This window comes from Nyctereutes procyonoides, unplaced genomic scaffold, assembly GCF_905146905.1.
Source record: "Nyctereutes procyonoides isolate TBG_1078 unplaced genomic scaffold, NYPRO_anot_genome, whole genome shotgun sequence".
NCBI lineage: Eukaryota > Metazoa > Chordata > Mammalia > Carnivora > Canidae > Nyctereutes > Nyctereutes procyonoides.
The window spans coordinates 22,968,408-22,982,663 of NW_026575049.1; the positions used below are offsets into that span (position 1 = coordinate 22,968,408).

Genomic DNA, 14,256 nt, shown 5'->3' on the forward strand with positions numbered 1-14,256 from the left:
CCCGTGTACCACAGGAGGGCCTACAGCGTGACGGCACTACCAGAGGCAGCAGCTGGCACAGAGGGTCCTTGCCTGGGTGCCCTGCTTGTACTCGCACCAGCCAAGAGAGGCAGCCAAAGCTACCTCAGTCAAGTGACTCCTCCTCATGGCCCCCTGATGGAGAGCTGAGGCCCAGGACAAGGTGGTGTAGGCACCTGTGAGGCCCTGGTGGAGGGCAGGTGGCAGGTGGGGCAGTCTGAGGACAGGAAAGGGCCATGGGGAGGCTGAGACACACAGTCTGCCCCAGGCTGCTGCTCCTGCCCTCCACGCATCCCTCTGGAGGGCTCTTCCAGACCCATGGCTTTGGTTATGGCCCACATATGCTGACCTCAGAGATCTCCTCCTCAGAGGCAACCAGAGAGGATCAGAGATCCTCAGAGACGCTTCTCCTCCTCCAGGCCCACTTATCCCTGCAGCCATTGGACCTCCCCCCCCCCCCGCATATTCCAAGTGCACCTCCAGCTCCCGTCCCAACAAAACTCCCCATCCCTCCTCAAACCTCTTCTTCCAGCTCCCATTCCCCCTCCATGACTGGCAGCCAACACCCATTCTCATCCTTGACTCCCCTCACCTCACCCCCACATCCATCCCGCAGCAATTCTACTTCCTTAATCTAGCGCCACCTCCCTCATCCAAGGCAGCCCCATGGGAAGTGACCAGTGAATGTGATGTGGAATGTGTGTGGAGTGGAATGACTGTGGTGTGATGTGGAATGGATCAACAGATGGGAATGTGGGTGGTGGATGGATGGATGGATGGATGATGGGCAGATGGACTGATGATGGATGGATGGATGGATGGGTGGGTGGATGGATGGATGGATGGATGGCCAGATGGATGAGTGGATGGGTGGGTAGATGGATGGGCGGATGGGTAGATGGACAGATGGGTGGGTAGATGGATGGATGAATAGAAATGGCGAGACTTTTACAGCTTAGGTGGCTTTGAGACCTGGTGTCATTTTACCTGTCAATGATTTTCTTGGGTGACATCTGGACCGTAGTTTGATAAGGGCTGGGTTGAACATACTGCCTCCGGGAAGGGCCCACCGCTAAGAGCATCTTGAAGTAAGTACTCTGTTTTGAGGAATCAGGCAAAGTACGTGAATGTCATAGGGCACCGAATGGCCCGGTGCCAGCCACCTCTGAGACTGCTCCACCCCTGGGGAAGCTGAAGCAAGTGAAAGGACGCCAGTTGCTACCATATGGAAGGTCTTTTGGCCTCTGAAGTCTGTCAAGGACCCAGGCCTGGGCTGGGAGGACCCCGTTCCTCCCCCACATGCCTCACACAACACCTAAAGACGCATAGGAAGAGGCGCTACGTGGACATCTCTTTCTTTTTACAAAGACTTTATTGTCTGACATGCTTGACAAAAAAAAAAAAATTACAGCCACAATCAAGTTATGCCAAAATGATTGAGGAGCACGCCATCATCTTTCATACCTCAAGGACTTTTAATGAATTTTCTTTCAAAGTAACAGCTGCCTTCATAACTTTTCCCCATAAAAATACACCATATTCTGAAGATACCTTAGGAAAAAATTTTTTGAAGTTTATGGTTCTTGGTCCGAATAGAAATTCGGTAGAGGTGACTAAAAGGGCCTGTGTCTTCTCCACCCCGCGCGTGCACCTGTGCCCTGCACCTGGCCTTCCCCAGAGACCTTGTAAACATCCTCGGCCACCAGGAACAGCTTGGCCAGATTCCTGAAGTCCTCACCCCCCCAGGGCGCGGCTAGCCCTGGTCCGTGCGGTGGTGCTGCTGCTGGGCTCCCCTCACGGACGGTGCCCCTCGCCCCGTGGGGAGCCCTGTGCCAGTGGGCAAGGACTCAGGGTTTCCCGGGACGCTGGGCTCAGACTACGGGATCCCACAGTGCTCCAGGGACTCTCTATGAGCAACAAATCAGAGAGGCTCTGAACAGGACCCTTAAGGGAAAAAAAGGAGCCTGGGGACCCTGTGTGGCCTTGTGAGGGCAGAGCTTTGGGCGGTGGCAAAGCAGAGGCTATGAAGCCAGAGACCAAGGCTCACGTCCTGCTTCTGCCCCTCTTGAGCTGTGTCCCCTCAGGCAAGTTATGTCACCTCTCTGATCTCGAGCCCCTTGTCTCCAAAATGGGGCCAACCATGCTGATCTTGCAGGACCGCCTGAGACAATGAGAGAAGAGGGCGTGTTAGGGGCTGGCTGCCAGGCCTGGGCCTAGGGGGAAGTGAGCCAGCCTCCTCTCTGGTGCACAATTTCAGAAGGCACCAAAACTCTCAGCAATAGATATCAGTGGTGCCAGGTAATCCAATGTTTTTAAAAATCAAAATCTATTCAGAAAAATAGCCACGATGAACAAAATATCAAAATTTTGAATAAAGACAGACTCTGACCCTGCACGTGGCCATCCTGCCTCTCTTGCCTCACCGTGGTGAGACCCTGCTGGCTCCCTCGGGATCCCTCACAGATTCAGCCTCAACCCCCCACCCAGTCCTAATTCAAAGGAAAAAAAGAAGTCCCCCTGCGTGAAGCGGCCAGAGCCCAGGGCCTGCTCTGCCACCATGCCACCCTCCCGTCAGCACAACAGACTGGCACAGGTAAGGGCCAGGAAGCACTCAGCCTCTTCAGCTGTGGGCCCAGACACAGAACCCAAACGGTGTGTGGGGAACCCGCATGAGGATGGAACCCCATTCGAGGGCAGTAATGAGAAACATGAGGTCCACTCCATTAAGGTAAGAAGGACGTGTGTGTGTGTATGTGTGTGTGTGTAGGTCTGTGCACCCCCACATGGGCGCATACACCCGGCCTGGGTCTGCGGCCCCTCCGGCCTGCTGAGTTCTGCAGGGCCGAGCAGCCCCCACGGATCGGGGCCGTCCATGACTTGGGGACCCTCCATCTGGTCCTGGGCACTCACATGGCTTGTTCTGTAGAACCACCCCCACCCCCCAAAATCCAGGCTCCAAGCAAGCGCCTGGGATGCTCAGGCCATTGTTCAAGACGGCTAGATGCCCACAGGAAGAAAGCAGAGTCACAAGGCAAGGCAGACGGCTTGCTGGCCTGGCCAGGTGCGGTCCGAATTCCTGAGACGTCCCTGATCGCTCCCTCCAGGGCCTTGGCTGTGACACAGGCCTGTCTCCTCTCCGGCCCGGGAGGAAATGGCGGGCTCCTTGCACCCAGGCTAGAAAACCTACCCCCCCCCCCGCCCCACCAGCCCTGGGGCTCGCAGCCTGTGTGGGCTCACAAACCCTCAGAGGGAGATTTTGTGCGAGAACTTCCAAAATGTGTCCAGGAGCAGCGGCTTCCCAAACCCACAAGGGTGTCCAACTGAGAAGAATGAGGAGTCTGTCAGTTCCCAAGCAGGACAGGACCGCAAGCTTGTTAGGTCGTTTGACAAGGTACACACGGGAATGTACACGCAGAAGACAGTCACGAGCACAGAACCCCTGACAGGGACCCCCAGGGTCCTGACTCCAGGTGACGGAGGCCGAAGAGTCAGGGGAGTTTTTCTTCATTCCAAGGCCTCAACCCATCTGCTGGGCTGGTCCCCGCGGCCAGACAGGTTGTCTGCGTGGAAGGAAGGGTGGTTGGGGTCCGTGCTCTCGGCCAGGCGGATGTAGCTGATGTGGGCAGGAAGGGCTGAGACAGCGGGGGCAGTCAGGAGTTCCGGGGTGTGGGGAGGTCAATGACTATGGGTGGGTTCACAGGCTGGTAGTTCACGGTGCACACGGACGCGTTCACATAGGTGGTGGTCCCATCTGCCATGACACCGTAGCCTGGAAAGTAAGCAGACGCCAGTCAGGGCTGAGGGGTGAGGCCAGGGCCGGGCAATGAGGTGGTCTTAGTGGGTAGTGAGAGAGCACTCGCTACAGTGGGCTGAACACATCCGGGGCAAGCTACCGAAACACTCAACTTAGCCTCTTCATCTAGAAATAGAGGTGAGGATGACAGATGCTCCTCCTCGGGCTGCTGTGAGGAGCACATGAGATCATAATCCACCTACAGGGGCGCCTGGGTGGTTCAGTGGGTTAGGTGTCTGCCTTCGGCTCAGGTCATGATCTTGGGGTCCTGAGATCCAGCCCCACATCGGGCTGCCTGCTCAGCAGGGAGTCTGCTGCTCCCTCTCCCTCTGCCTCTCTCCCCTCAAGCACTCTCTCTCTTGCTCACTTGCTCTCTCTCAAATAAATCTTTAAAAAACAATAATCCACATACGGTATTCAACCCAGTCCTTCAAAAGCACATGAATAGCACAGTGAGACCTCATCACTGACATCATCACCACCATTAGCATCATCACCATTATCATCACCACCACTACCACCACCACCACCAGCACCATCCTCATCCCCATCCCCATCACCACCATCACCATCATCATCATTACCACCACCAACAACAACACCATCATCACCAGCACCATCATCACCATCGCCACCACCATCATCATCACCACCATCATCACCATCACCACTGCCACAACCACCATCACCACCACCAACATTATCACGTACTTTCTTGTCTTAGCCTGTACTGCCATCATAGCCTTTTCCCACCATGACTACTTCTTAGAATCTTCATCTTTAAGCTCAGGTCCCCTCCAAGCCAGAAGGGACATTCCCCTCCCCCTATAGGTTACCCATTCTTTGGTGCCCCCATTTTTCCTATACAAGTGTGATCTGGATCACACACAACCTCAGATCTGGTGGCATCACATGCCCTTGGTAGGGCTGCACAAAATGACAGCCATTATTGCTATTCCACAGCACATCCTACAGGGGTTGTCCTCTTCCTTGACCTCTCAGATTCTGCCTTTGGTAGCCTGTCTCCTGCCTAGAAGACTGTGAGCTCCGTGGGGCCAGGGGCGGTCTGATCAGTGCTGCCGTCTGCCAACACCCTGCACGGCCCTCGGGGAAAGGGCTGAGGCTCGTTTGCTTCTGAGCTGGAGACAATCTGATGTGGACCAGGCACATGTGAGGCCCAGGGGCCCTGGCCTCACACAGACAGAGGTTCAGGAGGCCAGGAGACACAACTCTGGGGAACAACACCTGGGTCCCCATGCCCCATGGAGCCTGTGCACTTTCCGGTAGGGTGGGATGGGCCAGGGAGGCCTGGGGAAGGTGGGATGAAGGTTCAAAGGGAGCAAAAGGAGGAGGAGGTGTGCAAACGATCAGGCTATGGTGAGAAGCCCAAGGCCTAATAACGAAAGCCCTGTGTGCAGGTGTGGGGGCGCGGGCACTCAGGGCTGGACTGACACCCCCCCCACCATCACGGCCACCCTGTCCGCTGCCCCTCGGGGGGAAGTGAATGCCCCGCACCATTCCAACTAGGTGGACCCAGCAGGTGTCCCCGGCCCCCCGGGAGCAGAGCCAGAATGCCATGAGTGTATGTGTGTGTGGTGGGGGTGGAGGCGAGGTGCCACCACAATGTCTCAGGCGAGCAAGTGACCCTCCACATTTATTAATACTTATTTGTTAAGTATGACAGGCCGCAGGGCAACAAGACCGGGCTGCCAGCCCTAAGGCCTCCCAGTGTGCCTCCGAACCTACCACATCCTCCGTGTCCCATCCAATGTCCCCTCCTCCTAAAAGCCCCCTGCCCGTGTCCCAGAGACTGTCCAGGGAGGCAGAGTCGCGGCTGGGGCTGGGCAAGCAGTGACCCCTTGTCAGGAATGGGCGGAGACCGGGGAGGAGGTGACTGGGTGGACGGAGGTGAGGAGCCCGGCCCCTGCCCCCGTCGCCCACCTTCGTGGATGTGGCCAAAGACATGCAGCCGCGGCTGGACGCGCCTCTGCACTGTGTTGAGCAGCTCCACGCAGCCCACCCGCTGCATCTTCTTGGGGACCCAGTCCAGGAAGCCTGTGTGAGGAGACGGCGGGAGGGCAGTGATGGACGGGGTCCGGGGGGCCGGGCACCCTGCCCCGCAGACCCCAGGCTGCAGCTTCGGGGTCTCCAAGTCACGGGGTCCCCGACTCCAGGCCCCAGGCGGGCCCACCCCCGGACCCCCGCAGCTGTCCCGGGCTGCCCTGCCCCGCCTCTGGGGAGGGAAAGCCTGGCGGGAGCCTCGTCCTCTGCGGGGCCAAGCTGGCAAGGGCCCAGAGTGGGCCAGGCACTCAGGGTGGCACGTGAGCTCCCCCACGGGCTCAAGGCGGCCTCCGGGGGGTCATCTGTCCATTGCAGAGACGGGCAAACTGAGGCCTGAGAGGGACAGGGGAGGCCCAAGGGGACCCCAGTGCTGGCAGCGGGGCTGCACCAGGAGCAAGATCTCCACGTCGGAAACTTCTTAAGCAAACATCACAAAACCCCGGGAATGAAGTCCATTCCACGCAGCACAGCTCCCGTGCGGAGTCCGGGTCCGCGCACCGCCAGCCTCCCGGAGCCGCCCCAGATGGCGGCTGCTCATTCTCCTCACATGGCTACGCAAACGAAGAATAATTGATTACTCCAAGCGAGACACGGGGGTTCATCTCGGCCCCTCTCGGTTTGGGTGGGCGGAACAGGTTTCTGCTGGTGGGGAAGGGGGATCCTCAAGGCCTCGGTCAGGCAGCCTGCTGTGTTAGTGCTGAGGGATGAGGGGGAGGAGAGAGGGGGAGGAAGAGGAAAGGAGGGGGAGGGAGGGAGGGCGAGAAAGGGAGGGAGAGAAAGGGAGAGGGAGGGAGGGGATGGGGGGAGAGGGAGGGCCCACCGGGCCTGGCCATTCCGTGCCCCTCCACCTGCAGCCTGCAAGCCCTGGAGGCAAGCACCCCCAGACCCCCAGAGTGGCCCCTTGTCCCACGTCGCCGCCGCGGCGCGGCCCCATCACTGAGGGAGGGACGGCAGGTCCTGTGCCCGCGGCGGGAGGCGGAGGAGGCTAGCAGGCACTGGGGAGCCACGAAGGGTCGTAGAGAGGCGCCATGGCACAGCTGCGGATTCGGAGGACTCCCTCCTCTGGATGCGGGGACAGTGGAGAGGAAGGGGCAGGACTGGGGGCAGGGGGAGCAGCGAGGGGGCCGTGGCAATGGCAATCATAGAATAGGCCGGAGACACCGGCTGGCCCCAGGTGGGGTCAGCAGGGCTGGAGAGGAGAGGAAGGGGCTGGGGCACAGTTCGGAGGTGGGATTGGAGGGACACACGGAGGCCAGGCCATGTGCGAGGGGATGGGGAGGGGCGGCCTGAGAGAGCCCTCTACCGCGGGACAGCCAGTGGGGCCCCGAGGCGGTTAGGCCACGCGAGCGCTGCCATCAGTCTGGACCAGGGAGGTGGCGGCTGGGCCTGGGGGCTGCCGGGATGGATGGCGCTGCAGTCCCCTAGGGGTCTCGCGGGACAGGACAAAGCCCAGAGAGCCACCCTGAAAGTATTCTGCCCCGGGACGCAGGCCTGGAGAGTCAGGGCGCAGCCTCCCCTCCCCCCCGCCCCTCCGCAGCCCCAGTGTGGAGCACACAGACCGCGACTCCGCCCTCCCTGGGGCACTGGGAAGGACCCACGGGGGACAGTCGGTGCTTGGGAAGCAAGGGGGGCTCTGGGGAGAACTGTCCCCTGTGCCGCAGCAAGCTGGACTCGGAGCTCACAGGGGCTGACCTCAGCACTCAGGCGGGGCACCCCCAACCCCCCCGCGTCCCCCCAGCCCAAGCCGGCCAGCTGATGGCCAGCTGACGCTTACCCAGTGGTGGTCCGTGGGTTATCAGGATGTCTACGCCTTCGGGAATGAGGTTCCATTTCTCTAGCAGTGCTTGGCCTCGAGGGAGGTTAAAGCCCCAGCCATAAAACCAGGGCTGCCTACGGAAGAAGAGCAGGAGGTTCAGAGGCCGCGGACAGGAAGGGGGGGCAGGCGGAGGCCTGAGGTCCTCAGGACCTGCCTGATGCTTCGAAACTCAAGTAAAGGTGACGACCGCCGGGACTCAGCCAGAATCCTGACCGACTCGTGGGCCGGGCGATGCCACTGGCATCCTCTTACCTTTTCCTCGTCTTTCAACACAGTTTCTGTTTTTCTAGGACGAATTAATATTATTTCCATAATTTTTTAAAATGAAAGTTTAAAAAGAATCAGCTTCTGCCAATGACCTCTCTTGCTCCAGGCTCTTCTAAGGAAACTCAGAGCACATGCGCACCCACCCCTCACCAGGAAAACGGTCCTCTGTCTTCCCGCCCACGGCTGGGGCAGGTAGAGACCCCACCCATCATCACCACCCAGGGACCCCACCCAGAGAGAGTGGCTTCCGAGTGGAGGACAGTGATTCCTGCTTTCCCCTGAAGCTCCCAGCAGGCTGCGTCCATCCCCAGCTCTAAGGGCAGGGCCAGAGGGACCCAGGCCAACTGGCTCACTGGTGAACGTGTAACCCAGATCCTTCCATTGGAGGGAATCCCAGATATTTCTTTGGAGGACGAGGGAAGATGAAGCTGTCAACCCTGTGTCTCAACCAGTGAGCTTCTTGCCTTAGAAACTGTTAGCAGCTATTAAGCTGTCCCAAAGGGCGATGGCTGGACCACATGGCCCAGGGGAGCCCCTGGGTCAAAACTGCACCGGTCACCCACCATACCTCTGCACTTCTCACTTACATGGGCCCACAGAAAGCCATTTGATTGGGCTTCCATTTCTAACAAAAGCATCCTACTAAGAACCTCCCTTTAGGCCTGAGTCATAAGATCCCACATTAACATAGCCCTTTAATGTTTACAAAATCCCCATCATCACCACCGTCACCATCATCCCCATTATCACCACCATCATCACCACCATCATTATCACCATCACCATCATCACCACCATCATCATTGTCACCATCATCACCACCATCACCATCACCACCATCACTTTCATCACCACCATCATTATCATTATCACCATCATCACCACCGTCACCATCATTACCACCACCATCATCATCACCACCATCAATATCATCACACACCATCATCACCACAATCATCATCACCACCATCAATATCATCACACACCATCATCACCACCAGCACTCTCACCATCACCAACATCACTGTCGCCACTGTTGTGGGTCACATTGTGTCCTCCAAAAATATAGGTTGAAGTATGAACCCCCAATACCTGTGAATGTGACTGTATTTAGAAATAGGGTCCTTGCAGATATAATCAAGCTAAGATGAGGTGATAGCAGATTAGGGTGCGCCCCTAATCTAGTGACTGGTGTCTTATGAGAAGGTCCTGTAGAAACACAGAGACAGAGGGAAAAGGTCCAGTGACAATGGAGGTGGGGATTGGAGTGATGTTGTCTACAAGCCAAGGAGCACCAGGTACTGCCAGCCACCACCAGAAGCTGGGAGAGGGTCATGGAACAGCTTCCCTCTCAGGGCCCTCAAAAAGGACAAATGTTGATCTCAGATGTCCAGCCCCCAGACCGTGAAAGAATAAATGCCTATTGTTTTAAGCTCCCCAGTCTATGGCCCCAGGACATGATACAGGCATCATCACCACTATCACTGTCATCACCATGGTCACCTCCCCACCTGCCACCTCAGGGACCTTCACACAGGCAGCATGGGTGGGCAGACAGGTTTCTTTCTTTACGTTTTATGGACGAGGAGACTGAGAACAGGAATTATCACCTGCATCTCCTGCATACCTACTTTTTTGTCAGCTACCGTCCAAGTACACGGATGGTTTTCCTGTTACACACAACCCTGTGAATTAAGGACTCAGTATCCCCATTTTACAGACGAGGAACCAGAGGCTTAGAGAGGTGAGGTAACCTGGGGACTTGGCCCCAGGCGTGCTGACTCCCAGGCTGGGCACCTCACTACCACTCACCTGCCCACACATACCGTACAAGTCAGCTGGGGGGCTGGGCTTTCATCTTCAGGGTCTGTCGCGTGCTGAAAGTGGCCGCTAACATCCCTCTCATGGCCCATATGCCCTTCCAGGGCAAGGCTGAGACCTATGGTTGTGGACCCAACGGCTCTACCTGTTGCCAGCCACCTCTTTGGAACCCCAGGCACCTCACGGAACACCATTTGAAAACCCTGATTTCGTCCCACCATGGTACATTCTGGACAAGAAGACTGAGGTTCGGTGAGGGGCGGTGAGGTGCCCAGGGTCACACGGCTCATCGGGGGAGAAGTCATGTTTGAACCCAGGCTTGAGCCTCTGTCCCCGCAGCCTTCATGCCTGCAGTACCATCTCCTGGAACCCAGGTTTGTGAGGGAGGAAGATGGGGCACCACGGTGGCTGTCTGGGCGTCCAAAGTCCTTTCATCATTTCAGACACATGCCGAGTCCCCTCCATTGCCGGCCTTGCTCATCTGGGACCCCTGCCAGGAACACTGGGTCCCTGATCTTCCCCTCCTGCCCACCCTGCCCTCATGCCACGTGTATCCTTCAGAGCCCTGCCTACCCCACCCTGCCGCTCCTCCTGCACCCAGCAGCAGCCCAGAGGGGAATAAATGTCACATTAGGGAATGGTGGTGAGTGACGGAGGCCTGGATCAACAAATCCCTCTGTTAACAGTTGTCAGGACTTTTCCTGTTGTCTTGGGATTGCAGCCTAAACTTCAAAGCTCAAAACGATGCCCCATATTCAAGAGAGCCCCCAGGCCCTACCCAGAAACACTCACTAAAAGCGGGCAGAGGGATCCCTGGGTGGCGCAGCAGTTTAGCGCCTGCCTTTGGCCCAGGGCGCGATCCTGGAGACCCGGGATCGAATCCCACGTTGGGCTCCCGGTGCATGGAGCCTGCTTCTCCCTCTGCCTGTGTCTCTGCCTCTCTCTCTCTCTCTCTGTGTGACTATCATAAAAAAAAAAAAAGTGGGCAGAGCACGCCAGGCCACCATGGCCCCAAGCCCCTGCCAACCTATATTTTGGCTTTGAAGAAGAGGTCTGTTGGCTCCTGCCTTGTTCTTGTAGGTGAAGCCGAGAAGATTCCCTCATACCTAGATATGAGTGGATCCCGGGAGAACACCTGTATGGGTGGGGGCCTGGGATCTGCACTCTGAGGCTCTGGGAGGAGAAACAGATGGTGAGAAGGAGGCACAGAAGGGCTGAGTCCCCAGGTTTGGGCTGTCCAAGGGATCCCCAACCATAGGAAGCACCTGCCAAGTGAGGAGACCAGGTGTTCGGGGCTAGGAAATAGCAACTGGGTGGGCTGCCCTGGCTGCCCAGTCCCCTCAGAAGACACCTCCTATCACTGGCACGTCCACATAGGCCTGCCCTTGCACATCTGCATAAAGGTGAGAGTCCTCTCCACAGAAAATGCACCCCCCCCTCCACATACACAATTTTACACCCATCTTTAAGGCAATCTTGGGGTTGGACGGACTTGGGTGAGAATGGGTCCACCTCTTACTACCTGTGTGACCTTTGGCAAGTGACTCGACTTCTCTCTATGCCTCAATTTCCCCATCTATAAAACAAGGATAATAATACCATCTCAATAGGGCTGTTTGGAAGAATTAAATCCATTAATCCATATAAAGTGCTTAAAACAGTGCCTGGTTCAATGCATTGTAGCTGCCTTCATCACCATTATCACCATCATCATCCCATCTCCATCATCACCACTATCATCATCATCCCATCTCCATCTTCACCACTACCACCATCATCATCATCCCCATCTCCATCATCATCATCATCATCATCACAAGCAACAGCATCACCACTATCACTATCACCAATACCACCATCATCACCACCATCATCAACATCATCATCATCCCATCTCCATCATCATCACCATCACAAGCAGCAGCAGCAGCACCACCATCATCACCACCACCATCATTATAACCATCACCACCACCGTCATCACCACCATCATCATCACTATCGCTATCATTATTGTGGCCCCTTCCTGAAGCCCCCCCATGGAGGGTGCATGAAAAACCTTTGACCTAGGGCAGAGTGTTTCAAACTGCATTTTGACAGCTCACAACAACATTTTTTTAAAAGGAAAAGAGAGCATCATCAAAAAGAGTACCTCCTAGCAGGGAAGGATACTTCAGCTAAATGTATTTATATTTAAATAGACACCCACGTATGGATGTAGTGAGTCACAATGTAAAGTGCTTTTCCTACCACGGTTCCTGGTCAGAAACGGCTAACAGTCCCACTCCGCATCCACCCGAGGCTGCTCCTGCCCTAATAGTCTGAGCTCACAGCTCTGCAACCCTGAAGACTCTGGGTACACTCAAAGTCCCCTTTTGGTGAAACCAGGACAGACTCACTGCAGAAAGGGCTGCAGCAGCCTGGAAGCCACTCAGAAAGCCAAGCCTAGTGGTCCTCCCAGGAGCCCAAAGGCCTGTCAGCCTCTGGGGAAAGAAGCAACGCGTTTCTGGCACTGCCTTCCAAATACGGGATCTGTTCTTCAAAAATCTAATCAAATATTTACAAGACGGGATGAGGCCTCATCTGCATGGAGAGAAGGCATCTGTTAGTTCCTGTGAGCCACAGCAAGGGGTAGCTTCTTGAAAGAGACACTTCGAAATAGATCAGAGACCCCACAGACCCCCAGAAAGAGACCCCCACAAGCCTCTGCCGGCCTCAGCTTCCCCTCACCCAGCTCTACCGAGTCTTCCTCTGGGGCGGCGGTTCCCCACGGAGACACCTGCCCCGTTCTTGGAAAGACAGCACCTCAAATCCTGGGAAGGCGCCGGGGAGGCCCTGACAGCTGAGTTGCTCAAGGCACGGAGGCTGGCATCAGACCTCCCGGCTCTGGGCCCCCCGGGCTGCTCGCTTCACCTGTCCCAGCAGAATAACTATGCCTGTGCCCCCAGACCTTCCCCCTGGGGGCAGGGGCATCCCTGCTGCCCACCGCTGTGACCCTGCACAGAGGGGAGGAGAGAAGGGGGGGTGAAGAGGCTTGCGTTTCACTCCCACTAGGAAAACTCCTAAAGGCCCAGGAGCTCCGTCAATGGGAAAGGGGAGGTTCTAGCTTTTATTGAAATTTTAGGAGGAGAAGGAAGCGTCAAATCATTCATGCAGACATCCAGAGGAGACATTTCCCAGGACGGCCCGTGGCCTGGGGGACACCTTCTGCAGGCCAGGGGCCTTGCCCAGGGCAGCCTGCAGCAGGGCCCGCGTGGAGATGGGCTCTTCACGGTGACCTCGCCCCCTCCCCAGAGGCCTTTGACTGGCCCCTCCTGCTGATGTCCATTCAGCTCCTCCAGGGGGAGAGGAGACAAAGGGTGGCGCAGGTCCTCCTCCGAGAGGAAGTTGGCCCCAGAGGCCCCAGCGTCTGGCCAATCGGCCTCCTCACCTCGTAAGGTCCTTTGGGGCCGGAGGTGAAGTGCCTTTTGGGGCTGGAGGTGAAGTGCGCAGCTGCCCTGGTTTCCCGCCAGGGGACAGGGCAGCCAAGGGCCGCAGGGCCGGCCACCCAAGCAGCCGGGGCCCAGCCCACCGCCTACTGGCCCACCCACCTTGGGGGCAGCCGTGGTCCGGGACCCTGAGTGCCCCACACGGGACTCTGGGGCCCTGTGAAAACCCAGCCCCCGCCTCCTTCCCCTCAGCCTGGCCCCGTTGGGGGCCCGGGGCCCGACGTCTACACCCCATCCGGGACACCGCACAGGCCCCAAGGAGGCCGGATGAATCAGAATTCCGAGTGAGCAATGGGAGGAGGCTTTACGTCCTGAATTTCTGTCTTTCTGTTCTAAAGTAACCATTGGAATAATTTTCTTACAGAATGATAGTTGCCATGACAACCAGAGCAAATTTTCCTTTTCTGAAACAGATGTCTCATTTAGTTGAAAATTAGAATGTGAACAAACCCATGGGAAAAATTAATTCAAACTTTAACAGAGCGCTGAATACAATGTAATCTCTCAGAGGTTAACCCCTTAACAGCTTTTTTGTGCGCTTATGGTAACCTTCGAATCCAGTCTAATTAAGCCCGCTTAGCCAATATAAATGACCTCCTCGTGGCCAATCATTAAACGATTTCCCCCTGAAGCGTGAATCCCGGGTCCCCCAACGGCAGACGGCAGACGGGAGGGGGACGCGCGTCTGCAGAGATTGCCGAAGCGGAGCGCACTCCGCGCTGCAGGGAAGGTGTGCCCAGGGGTCAGCCAGTTAGCCTGGGGGGTGGCCACCCCATTTCCTGGGGACGCTGGGGTGTGGGCGGAGGAGGCCTGGGGTGCCCCGGGGTGGGGCTGGGCCCAGCGGGGCACCCAGGCCAGGGCACAATGCCCGAGGGCAGGCGTAGGGGGTTCCCTTGACCGGATTCCGAGGGGCGTGACGGTGACATCAAGGGGACAGCCACACAGGCACAAATCCAGATGCAGAAACCGGGGTGTGGGCAGGGTCACAGGCT

General features: G+C 57.1%; 1 protein-coding gene across 2 annotated transcripts in view; it reads right to left on the reverse strand.

Annotated features, from left to right (window-relative positions):
* Positions 1–1,400: 1,400 nt before the first annotated feature.
* MPPED1 (metallophosphoesterase domain containing 1) overlaps positions 1,401–14,256 on the reverse strand; it is a 76,320-nt gene continuing 63,464 nt past the window's right edge. For both annotated transcript variants that reach the window (XM_055328675.1, XM_055328674.1), the window contains exons 5-7: positions 7,647–7,762; positions 5,753–5,866; positions 1,401–3,787 (exon numbers count right to left, since the gene is read on the reverse strand). In XM_055328675.1, the coding sequence (XP_055184650.1) occupies positions 3,669–3,787; positions 5,753–5,866; positions 7,647–7,762 (349 nt within the window). In that variant the 3' untranslated portion in view covers positions 1,401–3,668. The remainder of the gene's footprint in view (positions 3,788–5,752; positions 5,867–7,646; positions 7,763–14,256) is intronic.